We start from the raw sequence: 25267 nt of genomic DNA on the forward strand, positions 1-25267 counted from the left end.
AATGCCATAACATGATAAAGATTTAATAATCTAGGGAAGTGCCCTCAAAGGTATGGAGTTTCTTTTCCCGACATACTTAAATAGTGTCGCATTTGAAATCTTTTTCCAGTGTACCCAAAAAAAAAAACTTCAAAAGTAGTATCACAATTATCCAAATATATGATATTAACTTACAAATCTCACTAGTAGGTCCTTAAAAGTTAACATACAACATTTTCTATTTATTTTAGAAAATATAAGGGGTATTTCCGTCAATGTAAACAAAATCCCCATTTGGCCATATGTTTGACTGGAGTGGAGTCACTGGAGTGAGCAGAGTGTTTCCACAACAATGGGTACCGCCGGAGCTTTGTACTACTCCGTTCCACTGAACCACCAATTCCCCCGGCAGCCACTTCATTTTCTCCTCCCTGTCACTTCCTCTCCTCACCAAGTAAGTTTTACCTTCCTCACTCTCCCATGCCTCCATTTACTTGTATGAGTAGTTGTAAATTGCACCTGCAGTTTCTGCTGAATTCCGCTTCACATCTATTTGTCTATGAATTCTGTTGTTTTTTTGGTTTTTGTTTTTAGATTATCAAATTATATTGCCGTCGAAGCTCCCGCTCAAGGCTCCTCTTAAATCCTGCCCGTGCTTTACTTTCAAGTCAATCTCAAGGTCTATTTTTAAAGCACTTTACTTCCGGTGTGTTTGGTATCAAGGAAAATGTTTTCCATGGAAATTTTTTTCCAAGAAAACGTTTTCTTGGAAAACAAATAGGTTTCTTACTTTTTCCCCTGTGATTGGTAAGTAAACAAAAAAATTATCCCACCAGCATTTGTACATAATCTAGCAAAACACTATGGAGGGCTGGATGGGGTGGGGAGTGGGTGGGGAGGAGACAATGAACTTGGGATATCACTTATGAAACTTGTTTTCCCTAGTTCCATTAGGGAAGTCTTTTTTCTCATTTTTAAGGAACTTGTTTTCAAAACATTTTGACCAACCAAACATGGGAAAATTGGAAAATTCCATACCGAACACACCTTTCATTGCTGGTAGTTTTATTGTGAATTTATTATGAATTGTGAAATACACTATAGGGGGGAGCGGCAGCACTGAAGTTGATCCGGATCTTCGGTCAGTGCTTGAACTCGCGACTGATTCTGAACTCTATGAACTTCAAAAAATTTTATTTGGTCCAAGGTAAATAAACAGTAGTAGCAGCAGTATATCCTAAGCCTTTAGTGTTCTACTGAAAAAAAAAAAAGGGTGCTTTGACAATTCTAAACAAGTTTTCCTTCCGGTATGGTTGTGTTTCAGTTACTTTAGCCCATTGTTGAAGTCAGTAACAAAGAGAGCTGAATTTGATTATGTTGTGATTGGAGAAGACCTGGAGGAGAGGGAAGATTTTTTGTCAATGCTTGAATCAAGATTTTTATACCTTGCAGCTGATGCACGGTCCACATTGAGGTTTCTCTATTTCTTTTATTTAGAATAGTTGTATTTTAATCAAAACTTTTAAAGTCCAATTACTCCAATGTATTTGAACCCATGCAAGAATATTTTAAACTAAATACAAAATCACTCTGCAGAAAATTATTGCTGTATCAGTATAACGTCTGGTTGTAAAATTGGGCATAAATCATATATGATCCTCTCTCAGGGGGTCGGCGGAGGGTTCTTTGTTCTATGACGAGTGGGTAGGTCATTGAGTTGTGTTCTGTAAACACAGGTGCATGTTATCTTGATTGTTTAACCTCGATCTTTGTGCATTTATGCTGTTTATGTAAATTACACGGATGCTTATGAATCATCATAACTCAAGCTATCGATAGTTCATTATTAAAGGATTCGGTGGTTGATTATGTGGAGTTCATATGGGAGTGATGTTTATTGGTTGCTTCTGGAAAGGTAGACTTTGATAATGAAACTGAAATAACTGGTGATCGTCATCCAATTCATCTCGAGTTTGATGATTTTTGAAAATGCAACTGCAATAAGTGGTGATCACCCGATTGATCTCTAGTTTTATACGATAAAAATGGTTTTCCATTTCCTAACCTTTCACGTGGTTCTTTTATTTTAGTTCTTATTTTGTTTCTGTGTGTCAGTGATTGATGCTGTTTGGTATTTAATCTAGGGGTAGGAGACCATCATATAGGGAGGTATTGCTTGGTGTCAGGGAAAAATTAAGTATAAGGTGCTCAGCCAAATTGTCTGCCGAAGACCTGGAAGCTGAGATTTTTCTTCATCTGCTGCAAGAGTACTCAAGGTAAATCATTTTCCTTTTGTTTTCTGTGAGAACAAATGGTGTGGTTGAGGAGACGGACTTTCTTTATATTGTTTTGTTATTTTGAGATGCTTATGCTAGTTATTTTACATTCTCTCTCAGTCTCAATTTAGATTGTACTATTTTATTAGAGGCATAATATTTACAATGTTTATTTGACTTGTGTTATACAAATAATAGGTGAGAATTTTTTTAGATAGTGATTGAAGAATAAGATTGATAGAAAAAATTACTACCCCGCAATAAAGTTTAAGTTTGACTACTAAAATGAATTTAAGTTCATGGAACTTGTGAAAGTTGTATTGAATGATGTTACTAGTGGATTTCATCATGTTACAAATGGAATGTTGTGAACCCAACCTTACCTTATAAAAAACTAATGGAATGTTGTGAACATTTTAGGTTGTCAGATAAGAGAAAGTGTCCTCTAAATTGGGACGTATAGATAGTTTTTATTTGTTTTCTCCCTCTCGATATCCTTTGCCTTTCCAATCAGTTCCATTGGATTTTGGCGTGCTTCAAGGTTTTCAGGTTGATTGACATAATAATTGACCAATTATCCCTTCATTCTCCAGTTCCTATGTAAGAGGTTTCTTCTAATTTCTTCTTCTGCTGTGATTTATCTTGTTTCTTCTCTTGGTGTAGAAATAGAAATTCTCATATGGACCTTATATGACGAATATGTATCTTCCACAGCTCAAAAGAAAGCTTGGATGCGTCTGATGAGCATGGTAGTCTAGAGTTTGGGCTTAGTAAGTGGAAGGTACAAGCTGGTGCCGCAATAAAGGCTGGGGCAGAAGGGGTCCGTTCAGTAATGCTAAAGGTTTCTACCTATATTTTGTAAACTTGTAGATCTCTTGAGCCTTTTGGTCATGCTTTAGCTAACCTGATCTTTGTGTTCTAGGGTGGAGGGGTGCTAACATTGGGGAAGATATACAGTGGGGTATAATTGATACCTTGTGATTTCTACAATTTGCTCCTTATCCTGTGCTTTCATCCTGTTTTAACCACGGACTATGTTCACTGCTTCTAGTTAGCCAGGAGATTCTCTGGAAAGATGCTATTGGAGGCTGCCAACTATCAGATAAGTAGGGAAGTCCTTAAAAAGGTGCTGAAAAAGTCATGAGTTTGTTGGGGACAGTAGTTGATGCTAGACACTTTAAAATTTAAATGGGTCTCTTTGCTGTTCCTCAACCAATAGATGTGCACTGTTCCTGAACCAGTTAATGTGCTTTGACATCTGGATCTATATTTCTTTTCACGTGTTAAGTATGTTCTCAAAAGTAGCTAATTATTTACATAATTATATATAAATAAATAAGATTGGTCAACCATTTATTTTAGAGGAAGTTGTTTGGTCTGGGTTCTGGCATCTCTTTAATCAGCTTTTCTTGTTTAAGGATTTTGTTCTAGTATGAACACATCCAAATTTAAGTACTCTTGGTATCTTGATGGTACATCAAGACTGTCCTGGATACATTTGCTAAAGCTAAGGTTTGTTGAATGTCAAGAAATTTGCTAGAAATGGGGATTTGAGAAAATTGTAGCAAGTAAAAGTAAAATACATGGAATATCATTTGTTGCATGCATTTGTTTGAGAAGAAAAGGAAAGCTTAAGATCAAGAGTAAATCGGTTTCCTAAATTAGTCCTGCAAATACTTACTTTGGAGGAGATCCTTTAGTGGATTTTACTGACCATATTTTCCTAAATGTTCCCAGTCGAAAAGTTTTAAGGTTCAAGAAAGTTGACTTGCCAGAAAATTCCTTTTCATATGTAGGAACCAAACAGTGTTTTAACTAAAATGTCCTGAACGGAAGTAAAAATAAGAAAAGAGACAGTTCTTACACTAATAGTGATTTTTTGGCAAACCAAAGACGAGTAATAATAAAGTCTGCCCTGCATTGCAGTGGTTACTGGATGATTTATAATACTTAGTTAATTTGTGATTCTCTCACATGACTTTTCTTGATTCACATGGCTCTTGTTGGTTTTAGGGTGGAGAAGTGGCGGCTCTTAACCTGGAGTCCAGATTGGCCATGCTGGCTGCAAGAAAGGTTTTTGAGTTTTATGAATATGCATTGATTTGAGGGTTGCATTTCTGCTTCACTACAGAACACTGTCTGTAGTTATTTTACTGGCGTAAAGTCCAACAGAGACCTCTATAGAAAGAGCGGTCATATGCTCTATCTTTTTCGTGAATGATGCAGCCTTATACTCCTCGAATTCCTAAGATTCTCCACACTTTCTATGTGCATTTTAATTGAAGATAGTTAATCATTCTAAAGCCCATAAATGCTGAATTATAAGTTAAATGACCTTCTCATTCCAGAACGAAAAAAGAAAAATGGAAAAGAAAAATGTACACTTAAAAAGACCCTTCAATAATAAAAAGTGCTGAAACTGTTATGATGGAGTTAGTAATTCTCTTTCAGGCTCTGCTTCAGAAACTACGATTTCTTTAGAGTTCTATGTGCATGCTAACATTTCATTGTTATTGGTCTTTGACAGGGCTTAGCAGGTGCTGCCTCCCGTTATTTTGGGTTAAGGAGCATGATGACATTTCTTGGCCCAATGTAATCTCATTTGTGCTGGCACGCTGCCTTGTCTTTTACTATTTTAGTTTCTCAGGAGAAACCAAAAAAAAAAAAAAAACTATTTGCTCACTTGTTTATATCTGCTATAGGGATCACTTAGTTTCTCCTTGCCTTCCTTTTAAATTCTGTAGCATTAGTGTCAATAGTAGAAATTGCTCTATTATCAGAATACTCATATCTTTTTCTATAAAGAGAGGTACTGGAACAACAATGTTCGATGTGTTTAACTGGACCAGGTGACTTTTTTTGATATAAGAACCCTTATCTCATAAAGAAGAGAATCATGCTATTAGAAAAAAGGTTCAACAACTTATCTACTTATAAGTTGGGAGTCTCTAATGTTGGAAAATCTCTTATGTGTCAAATAAAAGGGTTGATTGGTTGAATCCAAGTTTGGACGGGTTAAAATGGGTTGAGTCAATGAATTGTTCACGGCTCAACCTGTCCGAAGTTTGTTAGGGTTAAGATGGGTAACGTCAAGCTGGGCGAAGTGGTGGGTCATAATCCAAATCGCCTAGCTCATGACGATTTTCCATTTGTTTGTCAATTTTGTTATACAACAACAAATCAAAGTGAAACAACTTTTTTTTCTTTATATTGAGAGAGTCTGATTAACACAAACTAAACCAACAGAAAAGTTTCTCAAGAATTTTGAGTCTTCTTATGAGTAAATTTGGACTACCTTGATAGTCAAAATTGACTACATACTTTTAGATGGGTTAATTTGGGTTGTGTCTGAATTCACCTATCAATGAACTTATGTCCAACCCGAGCGACCTAAACTTGTACGGGGTCTGCCTGTTCACTTATCTGAGCTAAATTTAACACCACAGAGAACCCCTAGTTTGTCTTAATAGGCAAAAAATACATTTTGGGATGCAAATGGAGTGGAATGAATACTGAGAAATTATATGGCTTGCTCAACTAGTCTGGAATTGAGTTGTAATTTTTTTCTTGAGTTGTTGTAACTTATTCCATGTTATGTAAGTATGTAGACTAACAAGAGCTCATTTGGTGTCTGTTTTTGATAAATGAATCCTTATATTCTTTGGCAATATTGCAAATCTTTTGAACTGAAGCTTTCTATCACCAAATACTTAACGGGGTTCTGGGGCCAAGTACACGGAGAGAAGTCGTAGGTTATGTTGGATTTTCTGGTTGTGAAGATTTCCTACTCTATCTTGCGGTCATGTTGGACTTCGTAACGATTTAACTGGTTGATGCAAGTGGAAAATGTTTCAACTGAAGACTTTTAACAATAGAATATACTCATAGAATTCAATAGTGTATGATTGAATGCTGAATTATGGGCCTTATGACCCTACTCTCTTGTAGGCTGTAGCTTATAACAGAAATCTGCATACTTTTTCTATTATTTGGTTTACATAGTTGGTTACGCATTTGATTTTGGAGCTATTTTTGTACTCATTTCACTTGGAAAGATGTTTCTCTTTTGAACTGGCTCTGTAGGTTTGCGCTTTTAGGGAACTCCTTTTAATTATGGTTCACTCTATTTCTTTTATTTAATTTCTTCTTGAACGTTGTGGCCCAATTGTGTCTCTATTAATGAAGAGGGTGGAGCAATGTATTCAGTTCTCAGGTCTTTTGGGTTTATATACTTCTCCTGTTATTCTTTTTACACAGTCTGTGACCACATTGTATCTGACATTTTTATGCAGTCTGTGGGGAACGCTTCTAGCAGATGTTGTCATTCAAATGCTTGGAACTGATTATGCCAGAATCGTGCGAGCTATTTATGCATTCGCACAGGTAATGTGCTCTCATGCTTGAATCCTCAAATATGGGAGTAGTGCCAGCTCTTTTAAAATGGGGGAAGAAGTCTTAAGATCGATCGTTCTTGATTATTCCGGTTAGAGAATTGTGTGTTTGCTTAAAGATAAATGTGAGATTTACCTCTAGTTCTATAGGCCCTAATTTACCTTAAATTAGTATCGGAATGAGATGGCCTGAATAGAGCAGAATTGATACTGATTGGTGGAAGGATTTCAAAGTAAGTTCAGTACAAGTTAGTAATACTAAATTAGCAAGTATGGAAAACAACCCTCAGGGGTTGGCCTGGTGGCAATTGACTTGAGCCTTGGGGTGCTCCCTTTCAAGGTCTCAAGTTCGAAACCCGCTGGGTGCAAATAATTTCTGAGGGCCATCGGACTGGGAAACCCCCGAATTACCCGTGGTGCACTTGCGGGAAACTCCTTGCCGAGGGCCTGTGCACCCCCGGGATTAGTCGGGGCTCAAAGAGACTCGGACACCCGGTGCTTAATCAAAAAAAAAAAAAAAAAGTATGGAAAACTTAACGCTAAATAAATTGAATGAGGAATTAAAGAACTTTATCGTTCTCTGTTTTTGGTTAGTATAAACTTTAAGGTTCTTTCTTTTAAAAAGAAAATATTAAGTTTTGCTAAGGTAGCACAAAGCATATCTTTCATCTTTTCATGTGTGCTAGTCACTTGAATAGTACAAATCTTTTTAGAGTTAATTGTGTCATCTTCTATAGATATCATTGTTTTTTTTTTGGCTTGGGACATTTCAAACTTCAAAGCAAAAGATTTTTTTTTGAAAATGGGATTCATGGACTCCCAAGCATAAAGGTACCACTGCCCTCTTCGAATCCCCATGATCTTTCATTTGTTGATTTGTTTTCTTTTTTTCTTATATGGGTTACCCTTAAGTTTTATGTTATCTGCCTTGAGAAGCTGAAAAGTTAATTTGTGGTGGTTGCTGGTGCAGTATTGGATGTAGGCTTTTGGGCCTGTATTGTGTAAGATTGAAATTGATTGCATCTTTGGGATGATCCTGTAACTATTTTTCCTGCTTATCTATGTGTAAATAAGTTTTTTAAAGCATCCTTGTGTGTCATTTGCTTCAGATCCGAATCACCCGCACATACAAAACATCTGATGTTCAGTAAAGAAGCTTATTTGGAGATTGAACTCCTCGAAAGTTTGCGCTGTGGCACATGACACTGGATACTATTAGGCTGTTGGCTTTGAAGGTGATTCTCTACTTGTGCACAGTAGTTATTGGAGAGAATGCTTCTCGCCATGCTCAGAAAGGGCTTATCTTCATTGTACATATGTTTAGGCTGGAAGGTAAGCCTTTTATATTTATCCGAGATAGAAATGAAGCTTCCTTAAAGCTGTATTCTCCAAACTATTTAGATTACTATTACAGAAATGCCGTTGCTTGTGGTAAAATAAAGAAAGTAAATACTTTGGTGAGAACTAGCTTGCAAGCGATCTTCCACGGCTTACCATTTTCCATCGTATCGAAATAGAATGTCTTACATGGGGCCAGAAGTTAGAAGCTCCCTGCTTCACGCTTAGAGGCATATGCACTAAGATATATTGTCAGAGATAAAATGAAAGACAAAATTAGATAAAGGGTAAAAGGAGCAAGGAAAGGCGGAACGAAAAAGAAAAACAAAATTAGATAAAGGGTAAAAGGAGCAAGGAAAGGCGGAATGAAAAAGAAAAATTTGCTACATCAAATTGGTTGTTACATAATGAGCTCTTTAATTATCACGTACAAATAGATCTAATAACACAATAGAATAAATTAAAAGTAATACAATAAAATACGCTGAGAACATGCAATCAGGTTATGGTAGACTGATGGTACAAGGGTTGAGCTTAAGGCGCATGACTGACAAATGGAAAATTATAGAAGAATTATAGTACTATAGTATCTATCATCCCATGCCACTGGACTGGTGGAGTTTCAGATCTCCCCATCCCAAAGTTCATCCACAGATTTTTAGGGCCCGTTTGGGTGAACAAATCTCTCTCCCTTGTTTCCCCTCCTCTGAGGTATGTGTTGAATTCGGAAATTATGTTCAGTGCTAAGTTCCCAATCAAATATTTCAACAAGGTTTTGTTTCATCCTCTCCTAGTTAAAGCTCTTCACTATCACACTTATCCCTTGCTCGTATACCCATCTCAATGCAACCTACATATATAGAACGAATTGGAATACACCATGTAAATATTATAGGTGCATAAAAGTTGTTCTTCATTAATGATCACAATAAGAGAAACAGGAAAAGACCTGGGGGATGGTTTTTTGTTTAGCTGTTGCAATGTCATTGAGGATTGGGCTATGCATGACGGCATTGGTACCTCAAGAGGCACCATTGGCTCCCAGTGGAGAATATGCGCTTACATGAACACCTTTCTCTTTACAATACTCCAGTAGTTTCTGCTGCTGCCATGCCACATTTATTTCTACCTGAAAAAGAAAAAAAAAAGTAACTACGATGTCCTTTCAATAACATAGTGAGAGAAAAGGAAATATACTACTCCTTGTATTCCAATTTTATAATCTTATTTTCCTTTTCAGTTTGTATCAAAAGAGTGTGTCCTAACACTTCTTTATTTACAAAATAATTTAACTTTAAATGTTGCATCTACCCTTTATAGCCGCTCAAATATTTATGACTTATTTTAGACTCACAAGTTCAAGTTAAAGTTATTTTTTCTTTATTAAATTTCATGCCCAGTGAAACATGCTCATAAATTAGAACAAAGAGAGTACTACTTGATAGATATTCTTGAACGTTCTGAAGCATTTTTATAAGGATTTAACTTATTTCCACAGTCATGTGTTAATTTTTTTAGCACTATTGGTGTGTTTTAACCTACTGTAACAGATAATATGCTTTATGTATTTTTCAGGTTATTAATCTCACTTTTTAGGAATATAATTTTTAGGTATCTTTTAGGGAATCCGATAGAGTAAAAATTTCAAATTAAAACTCTTTTGTACATATTAACCTGCATGACAATAATAGTTAAACTATATTTTATAATAATACTAATATAAATAACTTGATTACCTGATTAACTGCTGGAGGAATGGCAGCAATTTGGAGGAGGTGAGAGAGCTTTGTACAACTGAAATTGCTGACTCCAATAGACTTAGCCAGACCTAACTTGCAGCACTCTTCCATGGCTTCCCATACCCCTCTCATATCAAAAGGGACAAGTTCTCGGTCCTTTTTAAATTTGAGGATATCAATCCCAGGTTTCATGCTTGTTGGCCAATGTATTAGATACAAATCCACGAAATCTAGCCCCAACTTCCTACACTAAGTCGAGGTTGAACCATAACTATATATAAGAGTTTGGGAAGGCCAAAGGTAAATAAAGAGCGGGCTAAGAAGAGAGTTGGACTCAGGATTTTTAGTTTATGGAATCTGGAACACAATGTTCTTTGCTTATTGGGTTCTTTATTAAATTATTTACACTTTATTAACTGAAAATTTTAACACAAATATAAAGTTTGAGCCAAAATTATTGGATTTTGCCCAACATGTAATTACTACTATGACTTAATTAATTAAGAGTTTAAAATGACTACTAGACATCTTGGAGAGCGACTCTTAAATTGAGACTTTACAAGAAAATAACAAAATAATCACTACTTCGGCTTGAATTCAATGTCAACTCCTCAAAACTTCGACGACTCTAAACAATGGATTTTCTTGTGGTTTGTTGTTAACAGAGACAGATTTCTTTTTTGAGTTTAATGGATTCTGAGTTTTGGAAAGGGTAATTGTAGATTTTCGGTGAATTTTTTAAAATACAATTTTGGTCAAAGCTACCAAATCATGTTGAATGTCGAATTTATAACTAGAACTCTAGCTCCGATTGGTAATGCTCTGCTGTAACTAAAGGCCGTTACGTTGTAACAATTTCAACAAGAAACAATTGAGAAATGATTTTTTTTTTTTTTTTAAAAGGACAAGCAAAGTATAATATCAGTATTAGTCAGTACCCAAGAGTGTTTTTGATGCCAGGGAGAAGAAGTTGAGGGTGCGCATATGTGCAACATAACTTAGAGGTGATAAACACTTGTTGCCGACTCCTTATAATGCCCCGCTCTCTTGCTTCGGCCACTGCTCTGCCTAGTGCCTCCTCCGAGCCGTACAATGCCGCCATGTCGAAATGGCGGTAACCGCTCTCAATAGCATCAACTAAAATGGACGTTAACTCATCTACCGGCGGCATGGTATATTTTGCAGTTCCCATGCCTAATAAAGGCATCTTGTAGCCTGAATTCAGTACAACTTCCGGTACATGCACTACTACTACTTCCTCCATCACCAGAGAATTGAAAAAATAAATTTATGAAAAAAAAAGAAAGAAATGACACTTGTAGCATAAATACGAGAAAGCTATAAATATCTTACTGATGATTGTTCATAAGTTTCCAGATGTATAACGTAACGTTTTTGAGGAGTAAGTAGAAATTTATGTCAAAATTAATGAATCGCATGCATCGTGGGACAGCTAAGGAAGGGTCAAAAAACGAGAACATATGGCATTATTTAATGCCACGACTGTTTTATCAGTCAACTTCATCAATATCTATCTATATTATATTAAAAGCATAAACTCTCTAGCTTAAAAGTTAAATTACTAAAATGTCCTTAAAAACCTAATTACCCTACTTATAAATTAAAAGAAAAAAAACGTGGCGCAGCAAAAGTCCCAAACACCGTTTCCTACGAAGGGATGCATTCAACAATACAACTTCCCTTTCTTCTTGACACAAACGGACGTGCTTCTTGAGAAAAGTCCTACATAACTTAAAGTGGTGGATCTAAATACTCAATTTATATTGTTGAATTGAATGAACTTCACTTTGTAATAAGCTCTGTGTGATTGTTTGCTTTTGTGGGATATCTAATAGGTAACTTTTTTTATCCTCTTTTGTTTGGAAAAAAATCGAATTAACTTTCCGAAGACAATTTCTCTATTCTAATACTTTTGTTTTCACTTTTGTTGTCGATTCTTCAAATTACAAAAAAATTATAAAGTGTTCAGTTCTCATTGCCTTAATTTCTTATCGTTGTTGTACACGTGCAAGTGGTGCTCCTTCATGTTCATTTTTATATATATATTCCGTTGATAATTTATGGATGGAGCTCCTCCCCTTTTCCCCCAAGTTTCTACTTAGATAAGAGACACGCTTCATAGTTAAGAATTAAAGGTTAGGATTTAATTGTCCAAAATAAAATCTTAATCATGGTTAGAATAATAATTATTTCCTTTATTTACTCTAATTTTTTTTTGGCAATCCCACAATTCTAGCTAAAATATTATCTCATTAATAAATATATATTTAATTTTTTTCTCACTTTTCCTTCTTTATTACGAGTTCCTTTTTTTCTTAATGACACATATCATGAATATCTACATTTGGTCAAATTGTGTAATAACTCATTTATAATTACATTTTTTCCGTAGGATGTTTAAGACATGGCATCACTTACGATTCTTATTCTATTCATTTTTATAGCAATTTTATTGCTAAAAAATCTCTTTAACTAAGAGTTATCAAAAATAAAGAAAATTAACATCATACAGATTCTTTTAAATGTTGATTTAATTTGGTCTTACTGTTCCCACTTCCCAGTAAACTAATGATGCCTATTTCTCTTATATTTGATAGGAATGCAAAGATGAATTAGGGAAAAGAATATAGAAATTGTAATTTAGTATCTGTACAAAAATAAAAATAAAACCTGTTAAAAAAAAAGGAACTCGTAATAAAGAAGGAAAAGTGAGAAAAAAATAAATATATTTATGAATCAGATAAATAATTTAGCTAGAATTGTGGGATTACCAATTTTTTTAGAGTAAATAAAGGAAATAATTATTATTCTAACCATGATTAAGATTTTGCTTTGGACAATTAAATCCTAACCTTTAATTATTGCGAAAAATGACATGTGTCTTCTATTACAGTAGGAACTTGGGGAAAATGGAGAAAGTGGAAATGCAGAGGAGCCCCATCCATAATTTATCACTTTTTCCTTCATTTTATGTATATTTAAAAAAAAGGTGAGAAAACGAAGCTTCATTATATGTTATATACTTGTAGTATTACGATTAGCGATTTCAAGATTTTTACCCTAAAATATAGGTTAGATTTTCATTATTGTATCGCGAATAACCTATAAGGTTCAATGACTCCTATTTCTGTCAAAGATAATACCCATTTTTTTTTTTTTGGCTTCCAGTGGACCTTGGGTCAACCATAACCTTAGACATTTTCGAATTACAATCCTCTTATTATGTTGAAGAGTTTTTTATTGTTACTCCACCTTGTGGACTTTAATTTCTATAACTTTTCTGGTGTCTTTGATTTTCTGCTTCGGTGGTCATCATGGACTTACGACAGATACTAATACTAGCGGCGTCTTTATTTTCAGTTTTTATCTTCAAAAGTTTAAGGTGTCAAAATATATACTATAATAATCAATCAATGTATATTCCAAGCGATCACCACATAATTTGGTATTTTAAATGGCCATATGTGCCCTAAGAAATTAAAATAAGTTAAATTTCCCCAAGATGGACAATCAAAAAATTTGGTTTGTATTCTTATAATAGGTCAGTTTGATTACTTGGTCACATAATTAGTGATACTTCTACTCTTTTTATTTCAGGACTTTCCTCAATATACTAACTAGAATAACAAGGTGCTACCATGGAATTAGTGTTACATTAGTGTCTATTGATCCGAACAAGAATGTTATTAACAGTAAAAGGCACATAACCAATCTTAGTATTATTGCCGTTATATTAATTTTGTGTTTTTCGTCTAGCCATCTCAAATGTCAATGCAATTCATATCATAGGTATAAGTCAATTTCATGTTATTATCTGTTTAGATAAATTATTCACAGCTTTCATAAATTTGGATATCAACTTTTTATATTAATAGTTCTATAATATAAAATAGGATATTAAAGCGCAGCCCGATGCATAAAACATTCCGCGTTAGCAGGGTCCGGGGGAAGGGTTGTACCCTAAAGGATGTGATGTAGATAGCCTAACCTAACACAAGCATTAATGCCCGCTTCCATGGCTCGAACCTGTGGTCTATAGGTCACATAGAGACAACTTTACCGTTGCTTCATAATATGAAGCTGGAAATTATTCGATTTAAATAAAAAAATTAATCAAGGTACTAATCTTACTAACTATTACTCTAAGTCTTTTCAACATCATTAATTTAATCTTAATTGATCACGCCATTTCATTTGTATAGGATAAGAAAAATTGTAGCAATATCTAAAAGATGGAAAAAGATGTTGCACTAATGCATGTAATTTGATCTTGAAAAATCATGATAAACTATTAGAAAGTAAAGAAGACAATGATTGGGAAATTTTTCTGTGTATATTTCTTGTATAAACATCCTCTACTTATACTAGCTATAAAGGACTAAAATGCAATAATCAAAAATGCTCCTAACAAACCTATGGTTTGTACAAAAATTGCGTACAAAATTTCCGAATGTAATTTGGAATCTTATACACCTATATACATTTCTAGAATGATCTAAATAAATATCTTGTACTATTTCTTATACGTATGCCATGTGTATATTGTACTATCTTTAGGTTTTGTAGAATTTGTTCATGAAGGCTTTCTATGGGAAAGTCATACGAGGCCCGATTCTAATAAAAGGCCCGATTGGTTTGTGGTCAAGTATGGTTTAGAAGACCCCGTGTGAGGGTTGGACGTATGAGATCGCTTTACTTTTTGTTGTTCTTCATACCATCGATGCCTTTGTCTTCTTGTTGTCTTCTTCCTTAACAAATTCATCACTTCTGAGTAGATCATCATTTGATTGTATAGGGTGTATTTCAACACCCCCCCTCAAGTTGGAGGGGAGGGAACTGACTCCCAACTTGGAGAGAATTAAATGATGCGATGGTCCAGATAAGGGCTTTGTAAATAGATCGGCAAGTTGAGCACTTGAAGGGACGAATAGAGAGAAATCGGCCGGAAAGAAATTGTTGCGGACAAAATGGCAATCCGGTTCCACGTGCTTGGTTCTTTCGTGAAAAGATTTGGATTGCGAGCTATATAAATTGCCGCTTTGCTATCGGAGAACACCGGAACTGGTAATTTGGGCTTTAGAGTGAGATCTTCAAGAAGTCTAGTTAGCCAAGTGAGCTCTGCCGTGACTCTTCGCATAGATCGGTACTCCGATTCAGCGGAGGAAAGTGATATTGATGGTTGTTTCTTGGATTTCCAAGAAACTGGAGATCCTCCAAGACTTATGAAAAATCCACTCACGGATCTTCGAGTTTCCTTGCAAGATGCCCAATCGGCATCGCAAAAGGCAATAAGTGACATAGATGGGTCAGAATTCAACAGTATACCTTGACTAGGATTCGTTCTCAAATATCTAAGTACCCGTAGTCCAGCAGTGTAGTGATGCATCCGAGGTGTTTGCATGTATTGACTCAAACAAAGAACAGCATAAGAGAGATCTGGTCGAGTGTTGGTGAGGTAATTAAGTTTACCAATGAGTCGTCGATAAATTGTAGGATCAGTGAGGAGTGCACCAGCTTGATTCGATAAATCTGTAGAAGGATTAATGGGAGAAGAAACAGATGGCAAATTGGAGCAATTGAACTCATCCAAGAGTTCTAAGGTAAACTTTCTTTGATTAAGGATAATTCCTTGTTTTTCTCTGAGCACTTCCATGCCTAGGAAGTAATGTAGTTCACCTAGATCCTTAATACAAAATTCTGAATCCAAGAAAGATTTAATTTGGATGAATTCAGAAGGATCATTCCCTGTGAGTAGAATATCGTCAACATAGACTGCTATAATGGAGATAGAATCACCTGATTTTTTGAAAAATAATGAGTAGTCATTCAATGAAGCAGTGTATCCTTTGAATTGTAATGCCCCTGCTAACTTAGCATACCATGCTTTTGATGCTTGCTTTAATCCATAAATAGATTTCTGCAATTTGCACACAAAATTGGGGTATGGAAGAGTTAAACTGAGGGATACTTCATACCTCTCTTGTAAATCCATTATGTAAAAATGCATTATTTACATCAAGTTGAGATATTGACCATCCTCTTTTAAAATTGCGATGGCTAAAGACACACGATAGTGGTTATTTTGACCACTTGGGAGAGAAGGTTTCATTGTAATCAATGCCTTCTCTCTCGTATATCACCTCGAATGACAAGCCTTGCCTTTAATCTTTCCAATTGTTCCATCAGTGTTGCTTTACCTTGTATACCCATTTACAAGGTAAAGCTTTCATACCAAGTGGTAATGGTACTTCCTCCGTATATGATTGTCCTTTAGTGCCTTAATTTCCTTATCCATTGCTTCTTCATCCGGGATGTGAATTAGCTTGAGAGTATTTACAGGTTCGGACTGCACCTTTGAGAGAACCTAATTGTTGATTGCATAGATAAGGCGGCAAAAGAGAAGGTGGAAGGTTGTAAAGAATGAGATAAACAATTATAGTGATTTGTGATAGGAAAATGTTGTTGCAATAAAAATCTTCCAAATATCAAAATTTTTCACTCTTTCTGACTTTCTAGTGGGTATAACTGGTGTAGATGAATGTGGAGGAGAAAAATTAGAATTTGGAGGAGAAAAATCAGGTGATATGTTGGTATTAGTGGTGTTAGATGGTTTAAAAGAAGTATCAGAATCAGGATTTGGAGGGTAGGCAGAAGGGGAAGATTCAGGGATTTGATCAGGAAAGGAATGTGAACGATAGGCAGAAGGAGAAGATTCAGGGATTTGATCAGGAAAGGAAGAGGTTATATCAGGAATGGGAAAAATAGGTTCTGATGTATTGGTAGTAGATGAATAAGGAAAAATAGTCTCATGGAATTTAACATCTCACAGAAACTATAATCTTTTTGGTTTCTAAATCAAGTAATTTTGTATCCTTTTGTCCTGTGGATAGCCTATAAATACACAGGCTTAGCTGCGACAGCTCAAATTTACTTCTATTATGTGCAAGAACAGAAGCATAACATAAGGAACCAAAACTCCTCAATAGCTTGTAATCAGGCAGCTTCCCATATAGGACTTCAAAAGGAGATTTTCCTCTGAGAACTCTAGATGGTATTCTATTAATCAAATGTGTTGCTGTTAGCACACATTCACCCCAAAAAGATGTAGGCAACTTAGATTGAAACAATAGTGCTATGCAATTTAACAAAATGCCTATCTTCCTTTCAACAATTCCATTTTGTTGAGGTAGCAACACAGATGTCTCATGAATTATCCCCTGTGATTTAAGAAAAAGATGCCTCTTGTAATCCCTTTCCTAACTCTAGTGCATTATCTGATCTCATCCTTTGAACTTTGACATTGAATTGCTGCCTTTCAACCATGGCAAAAAATCCTTTAAAAGCTGGAATGCATTACTCTTAACCGTTAGCAAAAAAGTCCAAAGTTCCCCCGCTAAAATCATCAACTATTGTTAAAAAATATTTGTAACCATCATGTGTTGCAACTTTGTATGGTCCCCAAGTATCCACATGAATTTGTTCAAAAATTCTTTTCGTTTTGATGTGACTTAAAAGAAAAGGACTTCTAGTTTGTCTTGCAAGAGGACAAATGTCACAAACCGATTAAAGAAGGAGTGAAATTTTGGACTAAATTGAGATATTTCATTCTTTGGAAAAGCAAATGCCCAATCTTACATGCCAAAGAGTTACGTCGGATATGGCGTTCTTTGAAAACGGGAAAAACGAGAAATTGAATTGAAATTACTAGGCCGAAAAAACAATGATAAATTGCTATGACATTTTTGCTTAGACCTAAGATTAAAGCTTGATAAAGATAAAGTCCATCCCTTGATTCACCAAAAACTTGTACCCTCCTCAGATGGTCCTGCATCATACACTTAGTTGAGTTAAAAAAGAGAGTACAATGAATTTGTACACACAATTTCTGAACAGATAAGAGGTTATACCTAAAAGAAGGAACTAGAAGCACATTGTTTAATGTGAGAGTAGGCTTTATCTTAACACTACCTATATGTGTAACGGACTTATTAGAGTTAGGAAAATTTATGTGTATAGGACTAGGAAGAGGAATTAATTTTTTGAAAAGAATTTTGATCAAAACACGTATGCTCGATGCACCAGAATCTATTATCCGTAAATCGGTGTTAAAAACGAAACAAGAACGAGAACTTTATCATAGTACAGCCCATGACATTGGCATTGATCTACGAATTTTTGGTTCCCGATGGTCTCTTGGCTCGTTTTGAAAATGTTGAAGATTTGTGACATTTGTTCTTGCAGTTGTAGTTGAGGAAGCATTCATATCAAATTCACTATAATTATTGTCAATGATCTCATTTTCTTCACTTGCTTCTGTATTTCCTTTCACTTCATTGTTGTATTCCGCCTCGATTTGTGAACCGAAAATCATCTCGGGAACCCAATCAACCTAAAGCAATTGTCTATCACATGCCTGTCTTGAGACAATGTGTCTGCAACTCGAGTTGGGATTGAACTTTGTTTTTCCTTGGTTTGAAACCAAATTTCTGTGGATCGGTTTGAGTTCCTTAGTACTCCATATCCAATTTATTTCCTTGCATTTGATTTAGGTCTTGAACTTTTGTGTGTTATTACCTAACCTTGGGTTTTGCTTTATGAATTATGCGGGGATTAGAGTTGTAGTTTCCGCCATAAAGGATGAATAGTTAGAAACTTGAGGGTTTACATACACCTCCCTACGATTCTCATCTTGAAGAAGAAGAGAATAGGCACGATTGATTCTGGCAAAGGATTAAGTCATGAGGATATTTCCTCTTGCACGAGAATAGACATCATTCATCCGAGGTATTGCGGTGAGTCTCGATCCTCCATTAACAGATTATCTTTTGTTTTCCCTCGCAAGTGCACACACGCGTACGGTTTATGTGTGAGTTGAGGAATCTAGTTCATCCCAAAGCCTTTTCAGCTTAGTGAAATAACCAGCCATATCAGTAGAACCTTGTGCCAAACCATTGATTTCCTTTTGTAAATGATACAGCTTGGCCCCATTAGACTGGCCAAATCTTTGTTCCAGATCTGTCCATAGTTCCTTTGCAGTTTTTGAATAAATGACTGAATCTGCAATGTCTTTTGACAAAGAGTTAAGCAACCAAGAAGTGACCATATCATTGCACCTATTCCATGCTTGATATTCCTGGTCCTCAAGTCCTGGTTGTGCAAGAGTTCCATTGATAAAGCTGAGTTTGTTTTTTGCAGATAATGCAATGAGTACAGACCTCCTCCAACCTTGGTATCCTTTTCCATTGAAAGATGTTATTCTAACTCATTCTGGTGCATCGAAGAGTGAAGAAAAAGAGGGTTGCTAAAATCAAAAGAAGCTACATTTGGTGTTGTCATTGTTTGTGAAACTGAACCTGAGGTGTTTTCAGTGTTTTCAGTGTTTCCAGTCATGTTTCAAGCTTGAAGGAAGAATGAGACAAATGCAGCAAAGTGAAGTATGAGACAGAGAAAGATTTGAAGAAAATGAGTCAAGAAAGCTTTCTTGATTCGAGTTTTTGTCATACAAGCTACGATACCATATTAGAAAAGAAGACAATGATTGGAAATTTTTACCGTGTATATTCTTGTATAAACATCTACTCTACTTATACTAGCTATAAAGGACTAAAATGCAATAATCAAAAATGCTCCTAACAAACCTATGAGGTACAAAAATTCGTATAAAATTTCCGGAATGTAATTTGGAATCTTATATACACCTATATACATTTTTAGAATGATCTAAATAAATATCTTGTTCTATTTCTTATACGTATGCCATGTGTATGTTGTCTTATCTTTAGGTTTTGTAGAATTTGTTCGAAGGCTCTATATGGGAAAGTCATCGAGGCCCAATTCTAATAAAAGGCAGTTGGTTTTATGGTCAAATGCGGTTTTTAGAAAATAATGTGAGGTTGGGCCATGTAATCTCTTCCACTTTTGTTGTTCTTCATACCATCGATGCCTTTGTCTTCTTATGCTTCTTCTTAACAAATTCATCATACGGTAGATCATCATTTGATTGTATAGTGTGTATTTCAACATAAACACGTACAAATTATTAGGTAAAGAGAATAAAATATTTGTTATCGATAATATAATACTCCACACTTACTAAAATTGTGACCATAATTAATTTGAGACGAAACTAAAGAAGTCAGTAACAATAGGTGTACTTTACAAAGTTGTAAATTAAGTATATCTACTACAATATATTACTAGATGTACGTACATTATGAAACTGATAATTATCTATTAGCCATCTTAAGGAAGACGTATATATGTTGATCGAATTTCTATACCTTTCCTACAAATACTAATTTCATTTTACCACAACTTCGTGATATGTATGCATGGTAAAAAAAGATGCTACAATTTTTTTTAAAACAAGGCAAAAACTTTAGGACATGAACCATTTGTAATCATAGTCGACGTTACTCATATTCACACTTGTATAAACTTACACACACACATCAACACATAATGGTAAACCTAAAAATAAATTTAACCGGATGAGAAAAAGTGATACTAATTCACTTGACTGTGTACGACTGCAAACTATAATAGTCATTGAAATAGAAACTCATGTACTATCTCTTTCCCCAGACTTGGGAAAGACTTGAGACTTTAGTGTTCGAATTCATAGGTTCAAATGATTTATTGGTTGACCTCATTAGTACCTTAAAATGATTCATATTGATGATTCACATAAATTTGTATTTTATTCATTCATGTATAATTATTTACTCAACATTAAATTTTAATAATATTAATATTATTTTATAAAATAGTATATTTTATGACTTAAACATCACGTCTGCAAATACACGCGTCTTAAAAGAAAACATAAACAAAATACATCAACAACTAAAAGGAAAAAACCACTCCTTCCGTCACATTCTCTATGTAAGAGTTGGACGAATTAGATATATTGACACAACATTTACTTCATTTTAATTTAGCTATGTCAACCCAAGTAACCTTCTGAGCTCATTTGCTTGCGCTAGTGTTGATTTGAGTTCTTTCTTTTATTCTTTTATATTTCTCGAAGAAAGGGGAAAAAAAAACTTCTTTACATTAAATGAGTCAACGATGTAATTAACCAAATGAAAAGGATGATAGTAATCGCCGGCATCTTGGATTAACGACGGAAACGCCGCAAAAAGCTTCAGATCTCGTCAGTTGTATACGTCCTTTTAACAAAAAAAAAAAAAAAAAAAAAAAAAAAAAAAGGAAAAAGAGTATCTCATTTTTCAGCCATTTCTATAAAACTAGACAATGTGGAATTAATTTAATGCCACGAGACATTTTTATCAGTCAACTTAATGATACAACCAAAAGAAATACAGGAACAAATTAAAAGAAAAACTTATAATTATGAAAGGAGAAAAAAAATATGAAAGACGTAAATGAAGAAATGTGAGCAGTATGCTACTTTATCATTAATCACCATATTTTGCATTACACAAATTCTTTAGAGTCGGTTCACTATTCAGGATAAAATGGAATCAATTGGCATCAGATAATGGTTCTCTACACGTCTGTCCAAAATTATTAAGATTATACCAAGTGGGGCGGACCCACGTGGTGCCAAGTGGATTCAATTGAACCCATTTTGTGTGTAAATTTACTGATTATGTAAGGAAAATCATCATTACATTTTAATATGTGAAACCTTTTGAATCTGCTTGACACGAAGCTTGGCTCTGGCGCAACAGTCAAGTGGCTTCAATTCCATCTTCAGAATTGGGTATCGAGTCTCCTTGGACACGCTGCATGCTGTATTTTGTTACTTTTGGCCAATTTTCCTGCCATGCTACGAAGAACAAAGTATCGGCCAACAAAAGTCAGTTAATGTTGATTGGTAGTCAACTAGCTAGCCTTTATATTATTGTCTTTCTTTTTTCGTATGTCACCTTTTATATTTTGTTTTCTTACCCAAATTCAATAAAAAATAATTATATAAAATCTATTTTACTTTAAAGAAATTAAAATTTTATAAAATGAATTTTGACACTCTTTTTTATAGTTTTTTGCTAAAAGATGCAATTATATTTGTTGAAATTATATATACTTTGTTTTAGTATAGTTAATCAGTTTATATTAGTTTTTTAGTTTATAACTTTTTTTGTATCGTCTTTTGTTCGTAAATAACTGCATTGGTCATTATAAATGAATTTTGTTAAATTACATAGAGTTAATAGATTTTTTAATTCTTGTTGAAGTACAACTCTTTTAATTAGATGGGTTTTTATTAAAAAAAATGTAATAGGTTCTTTGTACTTTTTTTCTCAAGTTGTTTTAAAAAAAATTGAGGGTTGAATTTAAAATAAGTCTATTTTGAGATTACGTTATTAACAAAAAAAAAAAGGGGGAAACTTGTTTTGCTTAACGCTACTTAAACTATTGGTTATCACCAATGATCCTCATTTATTACGCCGTAATTGAACCCGCTTGTGTAAAATCCTGGGTCCGCCACTGACCAAGTCAAATAGAGCCTTAATGTTTAAACTTCAATTGAGCCGAAAGTATATTTAGCAAATACAAAAGGAATGCCTTTTTATTAACGACAACAAGCTAGCTAGGTGTCTCATTATCTTGTGTTCTTTCTTGAGTAACACTTAGCACACTATGTATGCAATAAGATTCTTTGCTTGTTCAAAGCTATTACTATTATAGTAACTAAATTACAAAATCATCATGGTTTCTTTATTTCACATGGAAGAAATTACGTGTTTTCTCGTTCAGAAGTTTGTTTAAATTAGGAAAGGCTTGTTACATTCACGAAGTCCGGCTAAAACAACCTTATTCAGACAATATTTATTTGGCCATTTCGACCAATTCAACGATGTTAATTTGTTAAGTAGTGGCCGGTTATCAGTAGTGTATAAAAAGGATGTTCTCTACTTCTGAAAATAATGAGCATTTAAAATTGTTCTCAAGGCAAGAAGAAATTATAACTACGAGAAGAATATGGCAACGTCTAAGCGTACAATTATCAACTCAATTGCAGTACTGAGGATACTCACTCTCGCGGCGTGTGCAGCTGCACTTGCGCTTATTGTAACGAACAACTTCAAACTTGATGGCGACAAAACCAAATTCAGTGACATCAAAGGCAACAGGTAAGGTTTTGTATGATTAATCTAATTCGATTGAGGAAGTTCAGTTAAAATTTTGCAATATTAACGCATTTCTTCTGGATTTAACTTATATACATTGACAACGTAAAAAAAAAATTATACTATTGTGCGTCTTCTTAATTAGAGAGAATTGTATATGTTCGTTTTTTTTCTTCTTCTAGATAAGTGCCGCATTTTGAATAAAATAAGAAAGAATATAAAAACAAGAAGACTATAAGTCTACAAATTACCAATGCCTTTAAATATGATCAGTACATAAATTTTCTTCTTTGTTATTGTGAAAATTCTATAAAATTGCCAATTTTTATGTTTCAACCGTATCATACATACAGGTATGTATTAGCTGCGGCTGCAGGGGGAGCGGTCTATTCATTAATTCAGCTGCCTTTCGCAGTATATCAAGCCCTCAACGAGAAGAGGTTGATCAAGGGCCAGTTTCTGCCTATGTTTGATTTTTACGGTGATAAGGTTTTCTTCTCACCTTTAATAACATGCCTCTGTCTTGGTATTTAATGTACTTAGTACTTGTAAGAGATAGAAAATATAACCCTTTTTTTTTTTTTTTAAAGAAACCGACCTCCGGAGGTCGGTTTTAAACTTTCCCAGTTTTTAGCGCTAAAAAATTCGACCTCGTGATGTCTGTTTCTTTTTATTTTATTTTTATTTTTAAAAGGAGCAGAAAACCGAACTCTCGAGATCGCTTTTTTCCGACCTATGATAGTAGTGAATTACCTAGCGTGGTTAACTAGTAAATTCTCCTTATTTTAAGTATATCACATGCTGTTTTGAATGAAATTGGGCAGGTGATAGCGTTCTTCTTGGCAAGTGGAGTTGGCGTAGGATTTGGCGTCAGTATTGAACTCAAAAAATTCATAGACCAATTAGTTGACGGCTTGGAAGTTTTAGGGGTAGATGGACTTGAAGAATTTGAGGACAAGACCAAAAAATTTCTGGACAGGGGAATTGTTGCTAGTGGAGTCCTCCTAGCTGGTTTTGCTACCATGGCTATACTCACCATTCTTACTTCTTCCAACCGCAATGGAAGAGGCTTCTAGCCCACACTAGATGGAAAAAAGTGCTACTAGCAATTTTTTCTATTGCCATATTTTGAATATAATCATTTCATTTTGAGGTGTAATCCTCATGCTCTGTACTTTGATTCTACTACATGATGAAGATGTATTCATTTTGCTTTTTTCGGTATTGTTTGGTATTGTCCGGGGCAAATGCATGTCTGTGAACGCGCGCAATGCTTTTGGCTTGAATTGTTTGGGAGGAGTGTTTTTTTTTTTTTTTTTGTTGTTGTTGTAAAAAAAATGCTTATTTTAAGAAAGTGTACTGTTCGATTAAGCTTTTAAGAGAAAATAAGTGCGATTATCAAAAGCCAAAAAAGTAGTTTTTCTTCAAAAGTTTTTTTTAAAAGCACTTAAAAATACACGTAGAACCACTTTTGAAAAAATTGATCAAATAATAATTATTGCTCAAAAGTGTTTTTCAAACTAATTATCCAAACACAAACTGCTTCTCACCAAAAATATTATTTTGGTAAACACTTTTCAAAAGAAGCTAATATGTAGATGTTTGGCCAAACATGCTATTAGTCCGACATTTGGAGTCATCCTGATTTGTGTTGCGTAGGATTCATTTACTCGGAAAAGTTTCATATTAGGAGTTTTTTCAGTCCTAAGGCTCAAACTCGAGACCTTTGGTTAAAGTGAAGACATTCTATCCATCTCGTTATATTCCTTCGTGGAAAATAATCCACACTCGATGTTTACATAATATCAAGAAAGACATGAATTAAGTTATCACTTAATCATGCTTAAATGATATGCACTCTTACTTTAGATTGTAGCCACCAAAATTATTTTACTTAGTTTGATGTAATTATCGGATACGAATATATATATCAGTGTGGGCAAAATGTATTCTTAGAAGGGCAATTCGCACGATTGCTAGGGGTGTCAATGGTATGGTTCCTTGTAACTTAGTGGTTACTATTCGAGGTGCTAGAACTAATTTAGTTTCAATAGGATTAACATAATAGGTTTTGGAGTTGGGACGTTAGTGTTAATTACTTGTTGCCAGCTATAGTCATTTCCATCGCCCCAGACAGAACTCACAAGGCAGAAAATTTAATGTTTTATTAATTTTAAACTTAATACATAAAATATATTACACATAAATGTATCCGATACGGTTCGGTATATTTTCGGTTTATTTTTATAAAATAAAAACCTACCCAATTTTTCGGTATGATTTTATATAAAAAAACTTCGGTGTTATTAAAAAGTCCTAATAATCGGTTTGGTACGGTTCGATCGGTTAAGTCAGTTTTTACAAAACCATTGCCACCCCTAACGATTGCCCCTATCTTGGGATGGTCTTTAAGTTTTGGCCCT

General features: G+C 34.6%; 2 protein-coding genes and 1 pseudogene across 6 annotated transcripts; 2 read left to right on the forward strand and 1 right to left on the reverse strand.

Moving 5' to 3' along the window:
- The first annotated feature begins 257 nt into the window (after positions 1-257).
- LOC132056167 (uncharacterized) lies at positions 258-24058 on the forward strand. 5 transcript variants are annotated; one of them, XR_009414738.1, is made up of 15 exons: positions 258-433; positions 574-658; positions 1084-1186; positions 1304-1453; positions 2124-2255; positions 2970-3096; positions 3178-3216; positions 3307-3381; positions 4269-4328; positions 4783-4847; positions 6548-6638; positions 7756-7978; positions 22666-22847; positions 23198-23333; positions 23669-24058. XR_009414738.1 is itself a non-coding variant. In XM_059448250.1 (12 exons), exons 1-12 carry the CDS (start codon positions 332-334, stop codon positions 7795-7797), a joined length of 1071 nt encoding a protein of 356 aa, XP_059304233.1. In that variant the 5' UTR covers positions 258-331; the 3' UTR covers positions 7798-8063. The 5 variants fall into 5 exon arrangements, 1 of the variants encoding a protein (XP_059304233.1); XR_009414739.1 differs by having other exon boundaries at positions 22736-22847; XR_009414740.1 differs by having other exon boundaries at positions 22769-22847.
- Positions 8400-10987, reverse strand: LOC132056168 (protein REDOX 2-like; annotated as a pseudogene).
- On the forward strand, positions 22696-23920 carry LOC132057586 (CASP-like protein 4D1). The gene is made up of 3 exons (XM_059450215.1): positions 22696-22847; positions 23198-23333; positions 23669-23920. The coding sequence occupies exons 1-3, from the start codon at positions 22696-22698 to the stop codon at positions 23918-23920; spliced, it is 540 nt and encodes a 179-aa protein (XP_059306198.1).
- Positions 24059-25267: the final 1209 nt, after the last annotated feature.

Source organism: Lycium ferocissimum, chromosome 5, assembly GCF_029784015.1.
Source record: "Lycium ferocissimum isolate CSIRO_LF1 chromosome 5, AGI_CSIRO_Lferr_CH_V1, whole genome shotgun sequence".
Taxonomy (NCBI): Eukaryota; Viridiplantae; Streptophyta; class Magnoliopsida; order Solanales; family Solanaceae; genus Lycium; species Lycium ferocissimum.

Excerpts from the sequence above, each read along its gene's own strand:
- LOC132057586 (XM_059450215.1), top strand. The coding sequence starts at position 22,696 with ATGGCAACGTCTAAGCGTACAATTATCAACTCAATTGCAGTACTGAGG. Across the intron at positions 22,848-23,197 it reads AGTGACATCAAAGGCAACAG|GTATGTATTAGCTGCGGCTG; the intron begins GTAAGGTTTTGT and ends TCATACATACAG. Across the intron at positions 23,334-23,668 it reads TTGATTTTTACGGTGATAAG|GTGATAGCGTTCTTCTTGGC; the intron begins GTTTTCTTCTCA and ends GAAATTGGGCAG.
- LOC132056167 (XM_059448250.1), top strand. The coding sequence starts at position 332 with ATGGGTACCGCCGGAGCTTTGTACTACTCCGTTCCACTGAACCACCAA. Across the intron at positions 659-1,083 it reads ACTTTCAAGTCAATCTCAAG|GGGGGAGCGGCAGCACTGAA; the intron begins GTCTATTTTTAA and ends AATACACTATAG. Across the intron at positions 3,382-4,268 it reads GTAGGGAAGTCCTTAAAAAG|GGTGGAGAAGTGGCGGCTCT; the intron begins GTGCTGAAAAAG and ends TGTTGGTTTTAG.